The sequence below is a fragment of the Chiloscyllium plagiosum genome, chromosome 30 (assembly GCF_004010195.1).
Source record: "Chiloscyllium plagiosum isolate BGI_BamShark_2017 chromosome 30, ASM401019v2, whole genome shotgun sequence".
Lineage (NCBI taxonomy): Eukaryota > Metazoa > Chordata > Chondrichthyes > Orectolobiformes > Hemiscylliidae > Chiloscyllium > Chiloscyllium plagiosum.
Window position 1 is genome coordinate 2,900,015 of NC_057739.1, and position 26,343 is coordinate 2,926,357.

The 26,343-nt window shown below is 47.3% G+C and overlaps 1 protein-coding gene across 1 annotated transcript; it reads right to left on the reverse strand.

Annotated features, from left to right (window-relative positions):
• Positions 1-2,080: 2,080 nt before the first annotated feature.
• sapcd2 (suppressor APC domain containing 2) lies at positions 2,081-25,801 on the reverse strand. Its single transcript, XM_043719685.1, has 5 exons — positions 25,432-25,801; positions 21,613-21,740; positions 16,406-16,552; positions 8,925-9,168; positions 2,081-2,862 (listed from the first exon to the last, which is right to left on the reverse strand). Exons 1-5 carry the CDS (start codon positions 25,664-25,666, stop codon positions 2,717-2,719), a joined length of 900 nt encoding a protein of 299 aa, XP_043575620.1. The 5' UTR covers positions 25,667-25,801; the 3' UTR covers positions 2,081-2,716.
• Between the last annotated feature and the right edge of the window lie 542 nt (positions 25,802-26,343).

Genomic DNA, 26,343 nt, shown 5'->3' on the forward strand with positions numbered 1-26,343 from the left:
CTCAGGTCCCGAGGTGACTAGGTACAAAGTAGTACAGGTAGTTCTGAGATAACACGCGCTTTGACAGTGTGATTTGGCTGAAGAATTAGGGAAGTGTTGTGGAGAAGGCTCACCTCCAATTACAATAGTGCGATCCCAGCGGCGGTCGGTTCACAAAATTCATTCTGCGCAAGTGCCAATGTCCGCACTGAAATCTCTGTGTGAGATACTGTATATAGAGCAGCTTTTTCACATTTTTAAAATGTACTGTGTGAAATTTATTTTTGTTTCATTAATAAATATAATTTCAACCTTTATTCCAGCTGTGTTAGACTCTTGGGTGATTTTTGAGCGATTGCGAGTGATATTTTTTGCTGGTCTGCCCCTCAGCCCACTTTTCCCATCGGCCCTATTATTTCTATTATGTGATTTCCTATTAAGCAAGGTTTCATCAGAACGCAATTACGGTGTTACAGGAGAACTACCTGTAAGAGAAATGAGAGACGGCAGTGTTGCGTTCTCCTACAACAGTGAGCAGTGTTGCACTCCACTCCAACAGTGGGCAATACAACAGGAGCCAGAGCTATCTGTTTGGGGTGATGTGACAGCACTCTGGTACAACAGGATGCAGGTGGTGTGGCATTCTGCTCCTAGGGGAGGGGAAGGGGGGAAAGGTTGCACTCCAGTACAATAGAGAGCTCCACTTGTTCTGGGATATGAGTAGGAGGGATGGGCCTGGGGAAGAGCAGGTTTTTCTGGTCCAGGTTGACAGACCCCTCTCACAAGGGATACGACTATTATTGACCCCAGCAAAGCAAGAGCCAATGCTCCACTCCAGTAAGTAGATGTCTACTTCCACAGACTACTAAAGAACAGCATGATTCCTCCATTCTCCCATGGGCCATTGCAACTACATTCCATTCCAGTGCAGCACTCCCTCGGGGCTGACCCTCCGACAATGCGATGCTCCCCTACCGCTGACCCTCCAACATGCGGCGCTCCCTCAGCACTGACCCTCCTACAATGCGACACTCCCTCGGCGCTGACCCTCAGACAGTGCGATCTCCCCTACCGCTGACCCTCCTACAGTACAGCGCTCCCTCAGCACTGACTCTCCCACAGTGCAGCACTCCCTCAGCGCTGACCCTCCTACAGTGCAGCGCTCCCTCTGTGCTGACCCTCCTTCATGCGGCGCTCCCAATGCTGACCCTCCTACAGTGCAGCACTCCCTCACTGCTGACCCTCCTACATGCAGTGCTCCCTCACTGCTGACCCTCCTACATGCTGTGCTCCCTCAGTGCTGACCCTCCTACAGTGCGCACTCCCTCAGCACTGACTCTCCCACAGTGCGCGCTCCCTCCGTGCTGACCTTCTGATAGTGTGACGCTCCCTCAGCATTGACCCTCCAACGATGTCACTCCCTCAGCGCTAAGCCTACCAAAAATGTCATACTCCCTCAGTGCTGACCCTCCAACAGTGGGGTGCACCCTCAGTACTGCACAGTACCCATACGGTCCAGTCTACATGTTAGCAACTGGTCTGGCCTGGGTCCCAGTCTTCTGTATCCCACATCTAGCCATTAAGGGAACTGGAAAACATGCAGAATGGGCAGACCCCAACTGTAGCAGCTCAGGATTTCAGTGCCCATTCCAAATTGACTCGGACAGTGACTGATGACAGATAAGTATCATGGTGCAGGGGTAGGAGGGTGAGTGAGGGGGGTAACATGAGGGTGAGGGGAGGTAGGTGGTTGCCAGGAGTGGGAAGGTGGTGTGAGGGGAAAGGAGGAGATTAGTTCATGGAGGGGGTGCTCAGTTCAATAGTAACTCAAGAGTTAAAGCAAGGCTTTAATCCTCAACTGTTAAACTGAAGTAAGTTCGAACCTCTGGAATTGTGTAAGATACAGGTTCCGTTTCAGTGTGCTACAGCCACAGGGGGAAACATTGATTAGAATTTTCAATGGTAGGGAGAATTCCCTGGGAGTTTGCTGTGCTGGGAATCCTGCTTTATATCGACCCACAGCTCCTGTTTAATTCGGAAACAACTCTCTGGCCATGGAAATATCCAGATCCACGGATTCCACTTTGAAAGTTCCACACAGACACCAGCACCAGTGGAAAAGTCACTTTATTAAAAAAAAGAGAACACAGGCGCCCTCTCCAACAGAGAGAACGCTGGAGGATTTGTTCAGTACCTTTTTCAGGTCGTACCAACTGTAATAAAACGTAAACTCAAACTCAGGGTGGGGGTGGGGAGGGGAGTGTGCTGAGACTGTGCTCTCATCTCCTGCTAAGCCCCTGTACTCGGAGTGTGTGAGACAGAGACAGACAATAGTGTTCGAAAGACATCTTGAATCACAGCAAAAGTAAACAATGTGTGGGGTTCACACGGACACAGAGGGAGTTCGATATGACCTGTCCACCCAAGACTGAGACACTGTATAGGGTTTAGCTTTGCTGGTCTGTTACACGAGTGAGGTTAGGAAAATGCTAACTGTCTGTAAAGTGCTACCTGCTGCCAGACAGGTTCTGAACGCGAACACAGACAGACACACACACACACACACACACACACACACACACGGACACAGACACACACACGGACACAGACAGAGCTGGAGTGAGGGGTTTCAGGTGCTGCTGGAGTGGTCAGGGCAGGCAGCTGGTGGGTGACAAGGAGATCTCTGCTCTGGCAGGATGGAAGAGGCCTGTCTCAGTTCGACATTGCTGGCTGTCGGTCAGATGAAAGTGGAGTCGAGCTGGCTGTTCTCGTGATGGCTTTGGGAGCGAGCGGTGAAAAGCTGCTTGATCAGGGCCACCTTCTCCTGTTCCAACTGGGTAATCCGATCACTCTTTGCACTCACCTCCTGCAACAATACAATCACTCATTAGATCAGAGTGCCCCAGAGCCAGCAGCAACCCCTTCCCCAGGGTCAGACCCAGACCCCAGGCCACAATCCCAGCCAATCTGCACAACATCTCTCCACACCCCCTCAACCACTCTTAAACCACACTCCCTCCTTAACCAAACAATCCCACACCACACTCCCTCCTTAACCAAACAATCCCACACCACACTCCCTCCTTAACCAAACAATCCCACACCACACTCCCTCCTTAACCAAACAATCCCACACCACACTCCCTCCTTAACCAAACAATCCCACACCACACTCCCTCCTTAACCAAACAATCCCACACCACACTCCCTCCTTAACCAAACAATCCCACACCACACTCCCTCCTTAACCAAACAATCCCACACCACACTCCCTCCTTAACCAAACAATCCCACACCACACTCCCTCCTTAACCAAACAATCCCACACCACACTCCCTCCTTAACCAAACAATCCCACACCACACTCCCTCCTTAACCAAACAATCCCACACCACACTCCCTCCTTAACCAAACAATCCCACACCACACTCCCTCCTTAACCAAACAATCCCACACCACACTCCCTCCTTAACCAAACAATCCCACACCACACTCCCTCCTTAACCAAACAATCCCACACCACACTCCCTCCTTAACCAAACAATCCCACACCACACTCCCTCCTTAACCAAACAATCCCACACCACACTCCCTCCTTAACCAAACAATCCCACACCACACTCCCTCCTTAACCAAACAATCCCACACCACACTCCCTCCTTAACCAAACAATCCCACACCACACTCCCTCCTTAACCAAACAATCCCACACCACACTCCCTCCTTAACCAAACAATCCCACACCACACTCCCTCCTTAACCAAACAATCCCACACCACACTCCCTCCTTAACCAAACAATCCCACACCACACTCCCTCCTTAACCAAACAATCCCACACCACACTCCCTCCTTAACCAAACAATCCCACACCACACTCCCTCCTTAACCAAACAATCCCACACCACACTCCCTCCTTAACCAAACAATCCCACACCACACTCCCTCCTTAACCAAACAATCCCACACCACACTCCCTCCTTAACCAAACAATCCCACACCACACTCCCTCCTTAACCAAACAATCCCACACCACACTCCCTCCTTAACCAAACAATCCCACACCACACTCCCTCCTTAACCAAACAATCCCACACCACACTCCCTCCTTAACCAAACAATCCCACACCACACTCCCTCCTTAACCAAACAATCCCACACCACACTCCCTCCTTAACCAAACAATCCCACACCACACTCCCTCCTTAACCAAACAATCCCACACCACACTCCCTCCTTAACCAAACAATCCCACACCACACTCCCTCCTTAACCAAACAATCCCACACCACACTCCCTCCTTAACCAAACAATCCCACACCACACTCCCTCCTTAACCAAACAATCCCACACCACACTCCCTCCTTAACCAAACAATCCCACACCACACTCCCTCCTTAACCAAACAATCCCACACCACACTCCCTCCTTAACCAAACAATCCCACACCACACTCCCTCCTTAACCAAACAATCCCACACCACACTCCCTCCTTAACCAAACAATCCCACACCACACTCCCTCCTTAACCAAACAATCCCACACCACACTCCCTCCTTAACCAAACAATCCCACACCACACTCCCTCCTTAACCAAACAATCCCACACCACACTCCCTCCTTAACCAAACAATCCCACACCACACTCCCTCCTTAACCAAACAATCCCACACCACACTCCCTCCTTAACCAAACAATCCCACACCACACTCCCTCCTTAACCAAACAATCCCACACCACACTCCCTCCTTAACCAAACAATCCCACACCACACTCCCTCCTTAACCAAACAATCCCACACCACACTCCCTCCTTAACCAAACAATCCCACACCACACTCCCTCCTTAACCAAACAATCCCACACCACACTCCCTCCTTAACCAAACAATCCCACACCACACTCCCTCCTTAACCAAACAATCCCACACCACACTCCCTCCTTAACCAAACAATCCCACACCACACTCCCTCCTTAACCAAACAATCCCACACCACACTCCCTCCTTAACCAAACAATCCCACACCACACTCCCTCCTTAACCAAACAATCCCACACCACACTCCCTCCTTAACCAAACAATCCCACACCACACTCCCTCCTTAACCAAACAATCCCACACCACACTCCCTCCTTAACCAAACAATCCCACACCACACTCCCTCCTTAACCAAACAATCCCACACCACACTCCCTCCTTAACCAAACAATCCCACACCACACTCCCTCCTTAACCAAACAATCCCACACCACACTCCCTCCTTAACCAAACAATCCCACACCACACTCCCTCCTTAACCAAACAATCCCACACCACACTCCCTCCTTAACCAAACAATCCCACACCACACTCCCTCCTTAACCAAACAATCCCACACCACACTCCCTCCTTAACCAAACAATCCCACACCACACTCCCTCCTTAACCAAACAATCCCACACCACACTCCCTCCTTAACCAAACAATCCCACACCACACTCCCTCCTTAACCAAACAATCCCACACCACACTCCCTCCTTAACCAAACAATCCCACACCACACTCCCTCCTTAACCAAACAATCCCACACCACACTCCCTCCTTAACCAAACAATCCCACACCACACTCCCTCCTTAACCAAACAATCCCACACCACACTCCCTCCTTAACCAAACAATCCCACACCACACTCCCTCCTTAACCAAACAATCCCACACCACACTCCCTCCTTAACCAAACAATCCCACACCACACTCCCTCCTTAACCAAACAATCCCACACCACACTCCCTCCTTAACCAAACAATCCCACACCACACTCCCTCCTTAACCAAACAATCCCACACCACACTCCCTCCTTAACCAAACAATCCCACACCACACTCCCTCCTTAACCAAACAATCCCACACCACACTCCCTCCTTAACCAAACAATCCCACACCACACTCCCTCCTTAACCAAACAATCCCACACCACACTCCCTCCTTAACCAAACAATCCCACACCACACTCCCTCCTTAACCAAACAATCCCACACCACACTCCCTCCTTAACCAAACAATCCCACACCACACTCCCTCCTTAACCAAACAATCCCACACCACACTCCCTCCTTAACCAAACAATCCCACACCACACTCCCTCCTTAACCAAACAATCCCACACCACACTCCCTCCTTAACCAAACAATCCCACACCACACTCCCTCCTTAACCAAACAATCCCACACCACACTCCCTCCTTAACCAAACAATCCCACACCACACTCCCTCCTTAACCAAACAATCCCACACCACACTCCCTCCTTAACCAAACAATCCCACACCACACTCCCTCCTTAACCAAACAATCCCACACCACACTCCCTCCTTAACCAAACAATCCCACACCACACTCCCTCCTTAACCAAACAATCCCACACCACACTCCCTCCTTAACCAAACTTTTTACATTTACCCCTTACCTAACACTATGGGCAATTTAGTATGGCCAATTCACCTGACCTGCACATCTTTTGGACTGTGGGAGGAAACCGGAGCACCCGGAGGAAACCCACGCAGACACGGGGAGAATGTGCAAACTCCACACAGACAGTCATCTGAGGCGGGAATTGAACCCGGGTCTCTGGCGCTGTGAGGCAGCAGTGCTAACCACTGTGCCACCGAGCCGCCCCACTTGCTCAGTTTAAATGTTTTTTTTAAAACATTTGCACATCACTTTAAACCTGTCCCCTCTGGATCTTACTCTGATTACAGCAAGAACAACTTCTCCACTATCCAGCCCATTCATGATTCGGAAAACTTGTTAAATTGCCTCTCTGCCTTCTTCTGTCTTACAGAACCCAGTCCCAATATCTTCATTCCAACCACAGTACTGAAGTTTCTCAGACTTGGAACCATTCTCATAAACTGGTTGTCCACTCTCTCTGAGGTGGTGCCCAGCTGAGGTCTCGTACACATTTCACATCTTGCTTTTGTACTCCATGTCCCTATTTAATAAATCTGACAAACCTATATAATTTATTAGCTACTCTCTCCACTCAATGACTTACGCACAGATACACCCAGTTCCCTCTGCTCTTACACCCCTTCATTATCCAGTAGTATCCTTCAGTAGCCAATGTTGTCTTTTTTTTTACATTTACCCCTTACCTAACACTATGGACAATTTAGCATGGCCAATTCACCTGACCTGCACATCTTTTGGACTGTGGGAGGAAACCGGAGCACCCGGAGGAAACCCACGCAGACACGGGGAGAATGTGCAAACTCCACACAGACAGTCATCTGAGGCGGGAATTGAACCCGGGTCTCTGGCGCTGAGAGGCCCGGGTCTCATACCACTCATTATCGCACACCTCTCTGTGTTGAAACTCATCTGCCACCATCCACCCACTTACATTAGATTACCTACAGCGTGGAAACAGGCCCTTCAGCTCAACAAGTCCACACTGACCCTCTGAAGAGTAACCTACATAGAACCATTCTGCTACCCGATATTTACCCTGACTACTGCACCTAACACTATGGGCGATTTAGCATGGCCAATTCACCTGGCCTGCATATCCTGTGGAATGTGGGAGGAGACCGGAGCTCCCAGAGGAAACCCACGCAGACACGGGGAGAATGTGCAAACTCCTCACAAATAGTCGCCCGAGGCTGGAATCGAACCCAGGTCCCTGGCACTGTGAGGCAGCAGAGCTAACCACTGAGCCACAGTGCCACCCTTAGAATCACACAGTACCCACACAGTGTGAAAACTGGCTATTCAGTCCATCAAGTCCACACAGACTCTCTGAACAGCATCCCACCCAGACCTACCCCCCCCCCAATTCCTATCCCTGTAACCCTGTTATTCCCACAGCCAACCCAACCCAACCTCCACATCTTTGGGCTGTGGGAGGAAACCGGAGCACCCAGAGGGAACCCCACAGACTATTGCCCAAGGTTGGGATTAAAGCCGGGTCCCTGGCACTGTGAGGCAACAACAATGCTCACCACTGAGCCACCCACCTTGTCCATATCCTTCTGGATGGAGCTCTACACTGTCCTGCTTGCAGTTTACAATTGGGTGTTATCTGCAGACTTTGAAACTGTCCCCTGCACACCAACAGATATCAGGAAAAGCAAGGATCCTAAAATGGGGAACTCCACCACCAACTGTCCTCCAGCCCAGAAAGTCACCCATTTCTCTGTTCCCTATCATCCTATCAATGTGGTTTTGGATCCACATTGTCCTTTTTCTTCCACAAACGATCATTTCCTTCTCAACTCCAATGTGCGACACAGTACAGAACAGCTTTTGGCAATCTGTGGACATAATCTCACTGACTTCGCCCTCATCGGCCCTTTCCATAACACCTTCCGAGAAAACTCTCAGCAGGTCTGCGAGACACAACTCTCCCTTTTCCAAATCAGAGCTGCCTCTCCAGACTCAGCACGCAAGTTTTCCACCTGACCTGGAATCAAGGGTTAGGGGGAATACACCGGAAAACGAGGAATGTCGGATCAGACGTGATCCTGTTGAATGGTGGGGCAGGTCAAGGGGCTAGTCATCTTCCCATTTCTGACGGTCTTTCCATTTCTAGCCTGTATAGTCATCTTGAGGAGTTTCCCCAGTGCTGAAGTTAAACTGTAATTGCTGGGTCAAACTTTACAAGCGTTTTTGAACTTTGTAATGGAGGTTGACAATTTAGGGCACGTCCCGGTGAATTTATACCTCAGCCTGTTCCTGCAGGAAGCTCTACGGAGTCAGATGAACAAAATGGCGAAAGCTGCGTCCAATAGCTTACACTGATGGAGACGTCAGCACCAGTGTGATGCCCAGCGCAGTCAAATAGTTAACCACTCAACAACCTGGCTGACAAAGGACAGGCTGTGGAACATAGACTCCCATTCACTTCAGCACCCGTGGGAAGGAAGGAAGGATAGGTTGAGGGAAAAGCTACAGGTTTGGTTACGACACACACAGGGGGTGGTGGGGGTTCAGATCAGACCATTCAGAGGCAGATAGTACAACACTGACCCAGGTAATAAGGAGAAGGGAGATTGAGGTAACAGGAGAGAAGTGAGTGAGCTGGAGGCAGAGGATCGAGTCACCATAGCTGACCTTGGCAGAGCAGGAGGTGAGGTCAGCAAGACAGTGCCTGACTGCCTGCAGTTTGGTCAGGAGGTGGTCCATCCGGACTGAGTGGCCTTCCGCTGCGTTGGCCTACAGGGGGCAAGAAGAAAGAACAATCACGTGTCTGTGTTACTGTCCTCAATTTGGGCCGAGAACGTCAGCCCCTCAATGCACAAAGTAACACATGCACACCACCATGAAAACCCAGCACAGACTCTCCCACAGAGAACAAACACTAAAAATCCCCCACTGTCAGGCAATAACCCCAGGCTAGATCCCACACTGTGCTCCCACACCTCTGTTAAACTGAGGGGAAAGCTCCCCCTTCTCTATTAAACAGAGGAAAATTTCTTCTAGACTGTCCCCATCAAACACACCTGAGACTGGTACTGCACAGGAGTTAGATACAGAGTAAAGCTTCTCTACTCTTAAACTGAAAGTGTAAAGCATCCGCTACACTGTTCCCATCAAACATTCTCAGGACAGGGACAGCTCAGGGTTATGTACAGAGTAAAACTCCCTCTGCATAGTCCCCAACAAACACTCCCAGGGCAGGGACAGCATGGGGTTAGATACTGAGTTAAGCTCCCTCTACACTGTCCACATCAGACACTCCCAGGGACAGAGACAGCACGGGGTTAGATACAGAGCAGATTGCCTCTACACTGTCCCCCCCCATCAAACTCTCCCAGGATAATCGTGGAGGATATTCTAAATCATGTTTCCAGTCCAAGGAGGGATCCAGCTGGATCTGGTTCTGAGCATTGAGGTGGGTCAAGTGTCTGTCTGGAAACATATAGGGGATAGTGATGAAAGTCTGAGGCTTCAATCGGCTACAAGGAGCACCCCAGAACAAATTTAAATTGGACGCAGACAGATCTGTCTCAGGGAAACTGGCATCAAAGTTTGGCTCGTGAAAGAGCAGGAGTCTCGAGAGGAGATGGTGGCAAGGTGCATTCCCCTGAAGGGAAAAGGTAGCACCAACTACACCCAAGCTCCGCCAAAGACGGAGGGGTGAAGCAGTAACGGGCACGAGGGACAGATGGCAGGCGGAGAACAAAAAGGAGAACCAGTTCTGTTCTGGAAAAGTCACAGGATGTGTGGAAATGGGACAAAAAGAAGTGAGAAGCAGAGTGAGAGCATGAGAAGAAACTGGCAGCTAAGAAAATAAGAATGTAAGAGTTTCTATAGGCATGGAAATATTAAAAAGAGGCTGATTAGGGAACAAAAAGGGTGATTTAGACATGGAGATGGGAGCATGGTGGAGTTACTAAATGAGTAATTTGCACACCAGGGAAGAAAATACTATAAAGTTCACAGTGACAGAGACCGAAGGGGCACCTTTTTCACACAGAGGGTGGTACATGTATGGAATGAGCTGCCAGAGGAAGTGGTGGAGGCTGGTACAATTACAGCATTTAAGAGGCATTTGGATGGGTGTATGAATAGGAAGGGTTTGGAGGGATATGGGCCGGGTGCTGGCAGGTGGGACTAGATTGGGTTGGGATATCTGGTCGGCATGGACGGGTTGGACCGAAGGGTCTGTTTCCGTGCTGTACATCTCTATGACAGAGGGGGGAGTTATTAATTTTTAGCCTATTCCGTGTAATAATTTAAGATATTAGAGGGGGCGCAGAATGGATTCATGGGAATGCTTCTGGGAATGAGGATTTACTAACGATCAGATGGAGAAGCTAGGACTGTTTTCCTTGGGCTGAGAAGTGATGCAGTCAAGGAGTTCAATATCCTGATAGGTCTGGACAAAGGGAGAAATGATTCCCTTTGGCAATCAAGAATCTATCTACTTCTGCCACAAAAAGGAAAAAAAAAGTCTCATCTCAGTTTTAAATGGATGCCCTTTTTGTTTTAAAATTATGACACCTAGTTCCAGGCTTAACCACATCCTTTCCACACCCACCCGGTCAAATCCCCTCAGGATCTTATAATATTTCAATTAAGTCACCTCTGAGGCTGTCCAAAGATGTGCCGGTTAGGTGGATTGGCCAGATCTGCTGCGCTTTTCCAGCACTACTCTAATCTAAACTCATCACAAATTGCACATAGTGCCCACGGATGTACTGGCTAGATGGGTTAGCCACGGGAAACACAGGGTTACAGGGATAAGGTAAGGTCTGGGTGGGATGCTCTTAGGAGGGGTGGTATGGATTCGATGGACTGAATGGCTTGCTTCCACACTGTAGGGATTCCATGATTCTTCTAAACCCCCGAGGATCCAGGCCTAACCTGTCCAATCTTTCCTCATAAGGCAATCTGTTCATTCTCGGTGTTAGTCCAGTAAACCTTTTCTGAACTGCTCCCAATACATTAACATCTTTCCTTCAATACGGTGACCAATACTGTACATAGTACTCCTGCTGTTTCACCAATGCCCTGTACCACTGAAGCATAACCTTCCTCTTTATGAATTCAATTCTACTCACAATAAACAATAAGATCCTATTAACTTTCCTGAGTACTTGCTGTGATTCATGCTCCAGAACACCCAGATTTCTTGGTGTATCTTTGAGCCAAGCAACCAGTCACCATTTACCAAACCTGCTTCTTTGGTCATTCTCTGAGAAAATGGACAATTTCACAGCTCCCCATACTGTAGTCCATTGTCCAGATCTTTGACCTACCTCGTGCCCTCCTCACAATGTACTTTCCAACTTGTCTTTTTGTCATCAGTGAATTTAACGAACATCCTTTCATCCCAGTCATTAATATAAATTGTAAAGAGCTCAGACCCCAGCACCAACCTCTTTGGCACACCACTCATAACATCCTTCAACCTGAAAAAGACCCATTTCTTCCTAATCTCTGCTCCCGATAGGCAGCCAGTTTTTATCCCTGCCAACATTCTAAACCGGTCACAGCCTCTGGGTGTAGTTCTGGGCACCATAAAGGAATGGAAAGGAACTGGGAGAAATGCTGGTCACATCAGTGAGGTAGTAATCCAGAGATCCAGGTTAACGCTTTGAGTACAGGGGTCTGAATCCCACCGCAGTAGCTGAGGGAAATTTAAACTCAATCATTTTTTCAAAGTCTCGGACTAAAATCTGATCTCACCAATGTCACTGATGGTAAATATCCTGGATCAGTGGTGCTGGAAGAGCACAGCAATTCAGGCAGCATCCGACGAGCAGCAAAATCGACGTTTCGGGCAAAAGCCCTTCATCATATCTCGTACATGGGATCGAATCAAAATGGTTGACTGAATCAGAGGTAGTAAATGAGTTAGAGTCAGGAAAGTGGGAAGGTTTTTAATTGGCAGAATGTGACTGGTTAAGTCCCTCAAGGCTCAGTGCCTCAACTATTTACTGTATCGCTGAGCAAGGGAGGTCATGGGTCAAGATGACACAAATCCCAGGGTTTGTCAATGACCCAGGTGAGCAGTACTGGGGATGGAGGCATAACATTACAAAGAGGTGGTGACAGATTACGTGGATGGACAAAACTGTGGCAGAGAGTTCAATATTGCTAAATGTTAGATCATTCACTTTGGGATAGAATCAGGGGCTTTCAAAATGAAAAACTGGAAACAGAGGTGATCCAGAGATTCTGGGTACGGACAGTACAGTTTTCAAAAGAATTCCTGGAATGCTGGCATTTCCACAGAGAGGGTAGTAGTAGTTTGGACCTGGGTTTCTGCAAATGGTAGTTGTTGTTTGAACATGGAGTTTGATCAGATTATCATCATCTGCAGGCAGGTAGGGAGAGGCAGGTCAGAGATTAGCCTGGATCTGACTGAAGGGTGGGACAAGACCCAAGAGGCAGAGTGGCCTCCTCCTGTTCCTGTGATATTCCACTGGGAACAAGAGGACACACAGAGGTTGGGGGTGGGGCGTCACTTCTCTCTTGAAAAGGCTGAGCAAATTTAACATTGCAATAGGTGTTGGCTCAATAGGCACAAAGCAAAAAGTGCTTCTGCTAATAAAGGAAGAGCAAAACCAGAGACCAATAATATTCACACCAAGAAACTCGAGACAGGAACTCTGGGGTAAGGCCTTTACCCAGAGAGTGATGAGGATGTGGAACTCAGTGATGGTAGTGAACAGCATTGATACATCTGCAGTGAAAGTGGGAGTGGTTCATCAGGGAAGAAGGGAAACAGAATTACACAGGGAAAAGTGAGATAGGAAAGGTGGGAGGAGGGCTGAGTGGAACAGTCTGGATAGGCTGAGAGCTTGTTTCTGTGGTACTCTGATGTAATCAGACATTTCTCTTAATTTATGAAGGAGCTGGTGATTTTGCATCAAGCCTCAATATACCTAATATTTGACCTTCTGAAATAATTTTCAGTTGTTTAAAACTGACTTAATCAAAATTGGTGAACCGTGACCACACTGACTAGAAATAATCACTTTTTGCAATCAGTCCATTCTCACAAATCAAACTGCGCTCAAGTGATTTCCCAGAATACTGTTCAAAACAATACTTTCATTTAAAATCCTTTCTAAAAAGCTGCTGAGTTGGTTCAAAGTCAGCATTGGTTCATGACAGACATTGCATTTGAAGATCTGCAAATGAACTGGAGTGGAATCTTGATGGGAAAACCACTCGCTTGTTTCAATTAATAAAGTGGGGAGTGCCGGGGTGGGGGGGGGGGGACACAAAGTCAGAAAGTGAGCAGCAGGTTGAGGTTAATCGAATAAACAGGCAAGGCCAGTCTAATGACCATGGGGAGGGAAGGAATCAGAAAAGTTCAAAGCGTCAATGGAAAGTTGGAGTAAATGATACTGTGTTGAGGCTCTGTGTTATCTGGGATTAATAAAAAAAGGATGGAAAGTGTAGTGCACGAGAAAGTATTAAATGAGAAAGACGAATCAGTGTTTAAAAGCCTTGTACCCAAATACACACTGTATTCAGAATAAAGTTTAGGAGCTGACGGCATAAATAGAGACAAATGGTGGGGATTACTGAAACGTAGCTACAGGGAGAGCAGGACTGGGGTTAAATGCTCAGATTCCAAAAGGATAGACAAGAAGGAGCAGGAAGTGGAATTGCGTCATTGCTTAAGGATGACATCAAGGCTGGATTGACAAATGGTATTGGCACTAGGGACCAAAATGTTGAATCAGTTTGGGTGGATACATAAAGAAAGGGAAGAAGCCCTTCGAGAGGAGTAATTTAAAGGCCCCTGAATAGTACTTCCAAAGTAGGGCACAGTATAAACCAGGAAATAGTGAGGGCTTGTGACAAGGGCCCAACTACAAGTATTGAACATGCATATTGACCGGTTTGATCAACTTGGCAGGGATAGACTAGAAGAAAGGTCCACAGAGTGCACGAGGGATTGTTTCTTAGAGCAACATATCTGAAACCAACCAGAGAACTGGCTACGCTAGATTTGTTATGATGTAACAAGAAAGGATTGCTAAATGATCTTGTAGTTTATAAAGACCCTCTTGGAAGGAATGACTATGACATGCTAGAGTGTAAAATTCAGATTGAAAGAGTGAAGATAGAGTGGCACACGAGATTTTTAGCGTTAGACAAAGGTACAGACCAGAGGACTGGGGTAAAATATTAAAAGGGCACGACAGTGGCAAATGTTTAGAGAGGTAGGAATATAATTGAGGGGCATTTACCGAGAGGAAGAGGAATTGTCAATAAAGGTGAAAAATCATCCATGGCTTAACAAGGCAAAACTAGGACATATCATACCGCAAGACTTAACAGAGGATTGGGAGAACTTTAAACATCAGCAAAGTTACTAAAAACAAAATCAAAAGAGTGAAGCTGACGTACAAAAAGAAACTAGTAGAAAACATAAGCGCCGATCCCAAAGCTTCTATAAAAGTATATAAAATGGAAAAGAATCGTGAAAGTAAATGTTGGACCTTTAGAGAATGAAAATGGCGAGATAACAATGGGAAATAATGGCAGAGGTACGAAACCAATATTGTGTCTCTGTTTTCTTCCCAAAAACTGCTGAGGAACTTGGTGAAATTACTACAACTAGGGAGAAGGTATTAAATAAACTCATGGGATTAAAGACAGACAAGTCCCCAGGATGTGATGGCTGGCACCCTAGAGTATTAAAGGGGGTGGTAGCAGAGATAGTGGATGCATTATTGCATGAAAAGGTACCAGCGAATTGGAAACAAACTATTATGATACCCTTATTCAAAAAAGGAGACAGGCAAAAAACAGGAAAGACTGATCCAAAAGGTAAGATCCAGGAGATTACGGGTAGAATATTGGCTTGGATAGAGGATTGACAGAAAGCAGAGGGTCAGGAATAAATGGGATCTTCTCTGGGTGGCGAAACGTAACCGATAGGGTGCTGCAGAGTTCAGATCTCAGACTCAAATATTTACAATCTAAATCAATGGTCTGCAAGCAGGGACAGCGTGTAGCATAGCAAAATTCGCAGACGGTTTGGGGTGGGAAAGGAGGCTTTGAAAAGGAGTTAAAAGAGTTTACAGATGGATATTGATAGGATCGGAGAACGGACTTGTATCTGGAGCTTAATGTGGGTAAGTGCGAGGGTATCCATTTTGCCTGGAAAAACAAAACGGCAAATTATTATTGAAATGGGTAGCAGATTCCCAGTGCAGAGAGATCTGGGTGACTGTGCATGAATCACAGGAAGTGGGTATGCAGGTGCAGCATAGAATAAGAAAAGCAAATGGAATCCTGGCATTTATTGCCAAAGGACTGGATTATAAATGTGAAGAAGTATTGTTACAAATATGTAAGGTGTTGGTGAGATCACACCTGGAGTATTGAGTCCAGTTTTGGTCTCCTTACTTGAGGAAGGATGTGGTGACACGGAAAACAGTTCAGAGGAGATTCATCGGATTGATTCCAGGGATGGGAGGGTCGTTGCACGAGGAGCTTGTACTCTCTGGAGTTCAGAAGAATGAGGAGGGATCTGATTGAGGGATATAAAATACTAAAGGGGATTAATAAGATGGACTGGCCCTTGTGGGACAGTCTCAAGCAAGTGGTCACGGACATAGAGTGAGACGAGGTAGGTTCAAAACGGAGGAGAAGTTACTTCTCTCAGAGAGTTGTGGAACGTCCAGCCCCAGAGTGCAATGGAGGCAAAATCAATCAACAGATTCAAGAAAGGGCTAGATACGTTTCTAATGAAAAGCAGGATAAAGGGCTATGGGGAGCAGATCAGCTATAGTCATGTTAAATAGCAGAGCAGCCTGTTCCTGCTCCCAATTCCTATATTCCTCCTCTCAAATCCAGTCCAATGCCTGTCCCCAGAGATGGGTTTTTATGAGGTCCACACAAAGAGCAGGGAGTGTGTGGGGTTTACAGTTTGGTGGTCAGTTCTTGTCCATTAGCTGCTCTCCTGTGAGCCACTCACACTGCCACTGGGCGACTTGCTGACATCTTTCTGTCGTTCCCGGATTGCCCGGATCTGCTGGAAGTACCAGCCTCGGGCACAATCGATCACCTCAAGGCCCTGCAGCAGAGCGTCCTTTTCCTGTTCCAGCTCCTTCATCCGCTTCAGCTGCAGACAACATGAAAAGAGTATTAGCAGCAGGAAACAGCCAATCACAGTGTAGTGCATCAGGAAACAGCCAATCACAGTGCAGCCCCTCAAACACTGTCAGGGAACAGCTAATCATGGCACAACCCACCAAAACCCCCACTAAGCAAACAGCCAATCGCAGCGCAGCCTGCCAAACTCCATTGGGAAACAGCCAATCACAGAGCAGCCTTCCCAACTCCATTGGGAAACAGCCAATCACAGCGCAGCCTTCCCAACTCCATTGGGAAACAGCCAATCACAGAGCAGCCTTCCCAACTCCATTGGGAAACAGCCAATCACAGAGCAGCCCACCAAACCTTGGCAGGAAACAATCAAAGGAGAAAGTGGGGACTGCAGATGCTGGAGATCAGAGCTGAAAATGTGTTGCTGGAAAAGCGCAGCAGGTCAGGCAGCATCCAGGGAACAGGAGAATCGACGTTTCGGGCATGAGCCCTTCTTCAGGATCAAAGGACAGCCTGGAAGTTATTGCGCATGTTAAACTAAAATTAAATGTCTGTCAATTCTGTGGCCAAGGGAACTGATTAAATTAGTACCAACACTTCTGTTCCTGAAGCAGCATCTAGTTTCACAGAGATCACTTCCCCCCCCCCTGGTCTGGTGAACCTAGAGCACGGGGAGCAGTCTCAGGAAAAAAAAAGAGGCCAATTAACGCAGCTAGAATTTTTAAAAACGTTAAAGATTGGATTGGGAGTAATTGTTGACTGTCATAAAGATCACCAATGTTCTTTATAGAAGGAAATCTGTCATCCTTACATGTTCTGGCCGACACGTGACTACAGAACTCACAATAGCATATCTGATTCTTAAATGCCCACTGAAATGACTCGAACTGTTATATTGACTTGCTGTGGAGTTCAAAAGAAATGAAACCAGGCAGACCACCTGGCATTGATCTACAGCCCTGTTGACCCTGTAAAGTCCTCCTTACTAACATTGGGGGATTTGTGCCAAAATTGGGAGAGCTTTCTCAGACTAGTCAAACACACGGAATCATACCTCACAGACAATCTCCCGGACACCATCTTCACTGTCCCTGGATATGTCCTGTCTTACAAGACAGACTCAGCAGAGGTGGTGGCACAGAGGTCTACATTTGGGAGATGGTTGCCCTGGGAGTCCTCAACATTGACTCCAGACGCTATGAAGGATCGCGGCTTTAGGTTAAACATGGGCAAGGAAACCTCCTGCTGATTACGATGTACCATCCTCCCTCGGCTGATCAGTCAGTACTCTTCCATGTTGAACAGCACTTGGAGGAAACGCTGAGGATGGTAAGGGCACAGAATGTGCTCTGGGTGGGGGATTACAATATCCACTACCAGGAGTGGCTTGGCAACAGTACGACTGATTGAGCTGGTCAAGTCCTAAAGGACATAGCTGCTAGACTGGGTCTGAGACAGGTGATGAAGGAAAAAACATACTTGACCTCATCCTTACCAATCTGCCAGCTGCAGATGCATCTATCCATAACAGCATTGTAAGAGTGACCAATGTCGATAAAGTGTGGCGCTTGACAAGGTGTAACCCTTCATCAGGACTGACATAGTCATACTCATGGAATCATATCTTACAACGTCCCAGATACCACTACCACCATGTCCTGTCCCACCGGATAGACCAGAAAAGTCAGTGGCTCAGTAGTGATGAAGGGCACGAAAATCGACGTTTCGGGCAAAAGCCCTTTTAAAACAAGTTCCATTTGAAGACAGTTCGGTTTCTGCACGAATATTGCAGGTTTTGCAGATGAGCAGTCGAACCTGGTCTGATCACATTTCAAACCATGAACTAAAGCTCGACTCTGGTGGGACTTGAACCCACAACCTTTGAATAGCAACGTTAACATCTGGTTTCCAGCATCTGCAGTCCTTGTTTTTACCCAGTCCTGATGAAGGGCTAGGTCTGAAACATTGACTCTGCTCCCCCTCAGATGCTGCCTGACCTTACTGTGCCTTTTCCATGATCACACTTTATCAAATCTGACTCTCCAGCATCTGCTGTCCTCACTTTCTCCTGAGAGTGACCAATGCATAGCCCTTGTGGAGACAGAGTCCTGTCTTCACATTGATAATAACCTCCATTGTGTTGTCTGGCACAATCACTGTGCTAAATGGGAAAGATCTAACAATTTAAGACTCGGCAAGAATGAGGCATCATGGGACATTAACAGCAGGAGAATTGTACGCCAGCACAATCTGTAAGTTCATGGCCCGGCATATTCCCGCACTCAACCATTACCATCAAGCCAGGGGAACAATCCTGATTCAATGAAGAATATAGGAGGGCATGCCTGGAGCTAACCTGGAAATGAGGTGTCAACCTGGTGAAGCCACCAAACAGGACTGCTTGCACACCAGATTGCATAAACAGCAAGTGACAGACAGAGCTAAGCGATCCCACAACCAACGGATCAGATCTAACCTCTGCAGTCCTGTCACGTCCAGCTGAGAGTGGTGGTGGATGATTAAACAACTCACTGGAGGAGAAGAACTATCCCCATCCTCAATGATGGAGGAGCCCAGCACGTCAGGGCAAAAGGTAAGGCTGAAGCTTTCACAGCAATCTCCAGCCAGAAGTGCCAAATGGATGATCCATCTCAGCCTCCGTCAGTGCTCCCCAGCGTCACAGATACCAGTCTTCAGCCAATTTTAGTCACTCCAAGTGATGTCAAGAAATGGTTGAAGACACTGGATACAGCAAAGGCTATGAGCCCTTGACAACATTTCGGCAACAGTACTGAAGACGTGAGATCCAGAGCGTGCCGTTCCCCGAGTCACTGGCATCTACCTGACAATATGGAAAATTGTCCAGATAAGTCCTGTACGTAAAAAACAGGACAAATCCAACCTGGTCAATTACCGCCCATCAGGCTACTCTCGATCATCCCCAGCGTTAGTTGCAGTACCTGCTCAGCAATAACCAGCCCAGTCAGGCCCAGTTTGGGTTCCCCCCAGAGCCACTCAGCCCCTGAGCTCATTCCAGCCTTGGTTCATACATGGAGAAAACAGCTGAATCCCAGAGGGGAGGGGAGAGTGACAGCCGCATTTGACCAAGTGTGGCGCCGAGGAGCAGAACTGGAATCAGTGCTGCAGATGCTGAAGATCTGAAATAAAAACATAAAATACTGGAGAAACTCAGCAGGTCTGGCAGCATCTGTGGAGAGAGTCAAACAGAGTTAATGATTTGAATTCCATAACTCTTCTTTGGAACTGAAGAGGGCTGAAGAATGTCAGGAAAATAGACTTTTTATTTTTGGAATCAATGAGTATCAGATGCAAACTTGTTGGTTAATTAGAGTCACACTGGACACATACGAAGATGGTTATCACTGTTGGAGGTCAGGCAGCTCAGCTCCAGGACGTCTCTGCAAGAGCTCCTCAGTGGCTTAAACTCAACCATCTTCAGCTGCTTCATCAATGACCTTCCCTCCATCATAAGGCCAAAAGTGGGGATGTTGGCTGATGATTGGACAATGTTCAGCACCATTCGAGACTGCTCACATACTGAAGCAATCCATGTTCAAATGCAACACGATCTGGACAATATCCAGGCTTGGGCTGACAAGTGGCAAATAACATTGGTGCCACACAAGTGCCAGCTCCATCAGGAATCTAACCATCACCCCTTGACAGTACCACTGAAATTCTCATCATCAACATTTTGGGGATTGCAATTGACCAGAAACTGAATTAGACTTGTCATATAAATATGGCGGCTACAAGAGCAGGTCAAAGGTTAGGAATACTGCCGTGTGTAACTCACCTCCTGACTTCCCAAAGCCTGTCCACCATCCACAAGGTAAAAGTCAATAGTGTGACGAAATGTCCTCCACGTGCCTGGATGGGTGCGGCTCCAACAACACTCAAGAAGCTTGACTCCATCCAGGACAAAGCAGCCCCCACTTGATTGGCACTGCATGCACAAGTATGTACACCCCCACCACCAACACTCAGTAGCAGTAGTGTATGCTACCTACAAGATCCACAGCAGAGATTCACCAAAGATCTTCAGACAGCACTTTCCAAACCCACAACCACTTCCATCGAGAAGGACAAAGGCGGCAGATACTTCGAAAGACCACCACCTGCAAGTTTCCCTTCCAAGCTATTACCTACCCTGACTTAGAAATATATCATCATTCCTTCATTGTCACTGGATCAAAATGTTGGAATTCCCTCCCTAAGGGCATTGTGGGCCAACCCATAACAGTTGGACTGCAGTGGTTCAAGAAGACAGCTCACCCCCACCTTCTCAAGGGCAGCTCAGGATGGGTAATAAATGCAGGGCCCAGCCAGCGATGCTTATGTCCCAAGAACAAATGAGAAATCTGAAAGGGGCAGATTTTGAGTTTTTTTAAAAAGGAATTAAGAGACATATGAAGAGAACAGGAATGTGGCGGAGATCCTGATTGTACGGAGTGGGGAGCAAGCTCAATATATCTGACTCACACAGCTACCTGTTAATGTTCATCAGCAGAGGGATTGAATTCAAGAGTCGTGAAGTGATGTTGCAGCTGTACAGGACCTTGGTTAGGCCACATTTGGAGTACTGTGTGCAGTTGTGGTCGCCTCACTTTAGGAAAGATGTGGAAGCTTTGGAGAGGGTGCAGAGAAGATTTACCAGGATGTTGCCTGGAATGGAGAATAGGTCGTATGAGGATAGGTTGAGAGTGCTAGGCCTTTTCTCATTGGAACGGCAAAGGATGAGGGGTGACTTGATAGAGGTTCCTTTAAGCGACAATTGGATAGGTACATGGATGGGTGCTAAAGCTAGGACAAATGTTCGGCACAACATCGTGGGCCGAAGGACCTGTTCTGTGCTGTATTGTTCTATGTTCTTATGAAGCCCAGAATGGTTCACAAGCCAATGAAGCATTGTTTCCAAGTGAAACAGACGTTCTGAGGGGCAGCAGCAATTGCAGCCATGAGAGTCCTGGGGCTGAGAACACACCAAGTGGGTCCAAGACAGCTCAGCCCACATTAACAACCGAAGTCTCTAGCCTGCAGTGAGCTGGCACTCACCCTGTCATAGTCGATCCCGTTGGTTATGGTGTGACGTCGAAGTTCACCACGCTCCCGTCTGTGTTGGAGGCCAGATGCTATTTGACCACAGGAGGCCTCACTTTGGCTGCGAGGCATGTGCCTCCCTTCTGCAGGTAAAGAAAGAGAATTAATAGAAACCATTGCAACCCATGGTGCCAACAGTGTGCCCACATCCCCACTGAGCCACACCAGGGTCAGTGCCTGAATCGCCACAGCCTCCAACAGTGAGGACCACATGAAAATCTCGGTGTTGTGGGATCGCTCCTGCGCCGAGGAATGGGGGTGAAGAGGGCGCAGTTGGCGTCTATGACACTTTCCTGTTCCCAACCACTACGCAGTGAGGCAACAACAGGATTGGGCTCTCAGCTAAACAGGATGCCCTCTGATAGGGCAAAATAAGATGCTTTGCAGAGGCAAAAATGAGATGCTTCCAAAGATTGAGTTTGCTGGACAAAGACATTAAAGGTCAAGAAACTGAGAAAGGCTTGAACAAGAGAAAGTGAGGCCAGGCAGAGCGAGAGTCAACTTGGAATAAGTGGACAATACGTAGTGGGAGGGAAGTAAGGACATACAACAGGCAAAAAGGTAATGTGAGAAAAGACAATGAATAACATAAAAAGAAACAATGAAGCCTTTTATAACATTGTAGGGATTCACCCTCTCCAGCCTTGTGATACAAATCACGGCTGGCCCCGGTCTGGCCTCACCTCTTTATAGACCACAAATCTGCAACTCCCTCCTTGTTAACAGATTCCCCGATGAGAGATCTTCACCTAACTGGCCCAGACATTCCTGCTTTCTGTCTTGAATAAAGGAGCTATGTTTGCACTTTTCCAGTCTCCTGGGACCTTGCTAGAATCTCAGGAATTTTGGGAGATGGATGACACCCCCTAGCTCTGCCACCATTTCTTGCTAAACCCTGGGATGCAGGCCATCAGATCCGGGGAATTGTCAGCTTTTAAATTCCATTAGCTTTCCAAGTACATTTGCACCCCCCCCACTCCCAATCCTCTCCCATGAGAGTGATTGTTTTCATTTCTGCTCCTTTGCCTATCTATCTTCTATCCTTTTTGGGATGCTTCCACTATTGTCCATCATAAAAAGTACTTAGAATCATACAGTGCGGTGCGTCAGTGTCGTGAAGCTATTGGAGAGATAACTTGCCTGCAGCAACAACTTCTGCAATCTCTCTTGCTCTTCTTCAAATTCCCTCATCAGGTTTGAGTTAGAAACTCTCACGATAACCTCATCACCACAAGTGGCGGATGTCAAATTCAGGTTCTACCAGCACCGTGTCCAGTAAAAGCCAATTCGGCCAGTCAGTGCAGGGAGGCATCACAGCACCAGCTGCTTGTGAGCAGTCTTCAGCTGCAGACTGACATTTGGGACCAACTGACTTTTTAAAAAAAAATTAACTATTATTTGGCCAAAGTACTTTTGAGATAACATTTGAGGAATTTAGTTTTTTTTTCCACCATATTTGGAGATGCACCTGTGCACGTACAGGTTAGTTTTCAGGAAGGCAATGGTGCATACTTGCATGGTTTAAACCTGTTATTAACAATCATTACGTCTTTGTTCCAGTACGTTTCGTTTGCATTAAAGCTGGTTCTTTGTTTGTTATTTAAGGAACTAGACCAACTTGTTTCTGAGACTGAGCAATATACAGTTAGTTACAACTGACAACAACATCTCCCCTTCCTAAATATAAACTTTGCTGTGACAAGTGGAGGACTGATCATGGAATCAAATCCAATCACCCCCCCTCCTAACGCGATATAGAGGAGCTGAGTTATAGAAGATGTGCCATACAACAGCAGAATGGAGAGAAAAATTATTGAGAGGTGTCGTCCAGACTGCAGAGAGAGCTGGATATGGTACACCCCAAGACCAGCTCTGCGTCAAATGGTGCTGCGTTGGGAGGTGGTTTGGACTTTGAGATCGGGATCACAGGTTTACAAGATTAGGATATCGGCAATCAGCAAGGGGAGTGCAAACAGCTTCAGGAGGACACAAACTGGTTCAGGAAATGAACAGACTAGATCAGATTGGGATTAAGTGAGAGATAAAAGAAAACAAATTAAAAGAAGGGGAACATGAATCACAACACAATGGAAAGAAATTCCGACGAAAGCCAGTCAGTTCCTGGGCTTCAAACACAGACCACTCTCTCTATTTGCAGTTGTACGCACTTTCGCTTTAAATACAGAATCAAAAAAGGAAAATAATAAACACGATTTAGGCCACGGTTGGAATTCTTTGGACAGTTCTGATCAGCCTGAAATATGAAAATCATAGCAGCATGAAGATTCACCAGGGAGATGCCAGAACGTGGACAAAGCCTAACCAGGCCTCGACAAAAGTTGTAAAATTCTCAAAAACTCTTTCAAATTGAAATGGGGAAAAGATTACTGGCTCCAGTCAGAGGGCATTGGGATTGTTACATGGCTATGAGGAAAGAACAGGATTGTGGAATTAGTTTAGGATTGATACAGGGCTCTGGGGAGAGTGGAGCAGGGAGAGTAATTTGGGGTTTGATACAGGGCTCTGGGGAGAGAGTGGAGCAGGGAGAATAAGGGGGTTTGATACGGTACTCTGGGGAGAATGTAGGGCAGTGGGATTAATTTGGGGTTTGATATGGGGCTCTGGGGAGAGAGTGGAACAGTGGGATTAATTTAGGGTTTGATTCAGGGCTCTGGGGAGAGAGTGGAACAGTGGGATTAATTTGGGGTTTGATACAGTGTTTTGGGGAGAATGCAGGGCAGTGGGATTAATTTGGGGTTTGATACAGGGCTCTGGGGAGAGAGTGGAGCAGTTGGATTAATTTGGGGTTTGATACAGGGCTTTGGGGAGAATGCAGGGCAGTGGGATTAATTTGAGTTTCTCTGTCAAATAGGGAACTGGCATAATGGGCCAGTGGGTCCGTGAGATCGACTGACTGCTTAGTTTGGTAGCTACAACAAATGGGAAACAGACAGCAGGCAGGACTGCCCTTGCTAATAATGATTAGAGAATAAACCTGAATAAATTTGTAAATTCTCCTGCAAACTCCAGATTGGCAAAGGCGAGTTGGCTGACTGTATCCCTGCTGGTATCTATCCTATTAGCTCGCCTATTGTCCCATCCCTCACCACCTCACTCCATTTACATCCGATCACACATCGTGTCATAGAGATATACAGCATGGAAAGAGTTCATTCAGTCCAACTCGTCCATGCTGACCAGATATCCAAAATAAATCTAGTCTTATTTGCCAGACCATATCCCTCTTTAATCCTTCTTACTAATATACCCATCCCCTAGATGCCTTTTAAATGTTGTAATTGTACCAGCCTCCAACACTTCCGCTGGCAGCTCATTCCATACACACTACCACCCTCTGCATGAAAAAGTTGCCCCTTAGGTCCCTTTTAAATCTTTTTCCCCTCTCACCTTAAACCTATGCCCTCCCCCAAACCAGGGAAAAGACTTTGTCTATTTACCCTATCCATGCTGCCCTTGACTTTATAAACCTTGATAAAGGTCGTCCCCTCAGCCTCCGACTCTCCAAGGAAAATAGTCCCAAGTCTATGATTGATTGATGGAGCAGACTCGATGGGCTGAATGGCCTAATTTCTTGGTCTTATTAAGCCTCTCCCTATGGCTCAAACGTTCCAACCCTGGAAACATCCTTGTAAATCTTTTCTGAACCTTTTCAAGTTTCACAACATTTTTCCGACAGCAAGGGGACCAGAATTGCACGCAGTATTCCAATAGTGGCCTATTCCTTGCTGGTTTGGTACTTATTCCCTCACTCACCTGCTTCCAGATGCCTCTGCCCATCCAATCCAAGGCACTCGATGGCATTGTTCTGTGCTCCTCTGTTGGTCCTTCTCTGCTCCCCAGTTGGCTCCCGATCACCCTGAGTGGTTTTGCACTGGCCAGGCTCCAGTGAAACATGATCTGGCTCTGTCCGGTTATTGGGAACGTTTGCCGATCTCACCCTCAGCGGCGATTGAGGTCGAACCCCATGAGCTCGGTATTTGTCCGACATCGGGTGGTGACGCTCAGTCGCTGGGCAGGTCTGACTTGAGACCTTGAGCGTTCTCGAGTTAGCCGGGTTCTCACTGCTCCTCCTGTGACCATTCTTACTTCTCTTCCATACTGTAACACAAGAGGCAATGGGCTGGGCTTAAATAAGGCCCCACTGAGGTTCAAAAAAATAACAATTAGATTAGATTACTTAGTGTGGAAACAGGCCCTTCGGCCCAACAAGTCCACACCGCCCCGCCGAAGCGCAACCCACCCATACCCCTACATTTACCCCTTACCTAACACTACGGGCAATTTAGCATGGCCAATTCACCTGACCCTGCACATCTTTGGACTGTGGGAGGAAACCGGAGCACCCGGAGGAAACCCACGCAGACACGGGGAGAACGTGCAAACTCCACACAGTCAGTCGCCTGAGGTGGGAATTGAACCCGGGTCTCTGGCGCTGTGAGGCAGCAGTGCTAACCACTGTGCCACCGTGCCGCCCAATGGCCGAGTGAAACACGAACGACTCAACATCTTCATGCACAACCACAAAACTTCAGGTTAGACAGCATATACTTTCACAACAGGGGTTAGATATAAAGTAAAATCTCCTGCATTCTTTTAAACTAAAAATAAACTGAAAGTAATGATCACCTATTGTGTTTGCTTTCAGTTCAAAAGAAAGTAAAGCTC

Excerpts from the sequence above, each read along its gene's own strand:
- sapcd2 (XM_043719685.1), bottom strand. The coding sequence starts at position 25,666 with ATGTCGGACAAATACCGAGCTCATGGGGTTCGACCTCAATCGCCGCTG. Across the intron at positions 21,741-25,431 it reads GCAGAGGCATCTGGAAGCAG|AAGGGAGGCACATGCCTCGC; the intron begins GTGAGTGAGGGA and ends CTTTACCTGCAG. Across the intron at positions 16,553-21,612 it reads ACGGGATCGACTATGACAGG|CTGAAGCGGATGAAGGAGCT; the intron begins GTGAGTGCCAGC and ends TGTTGTCTGCAG.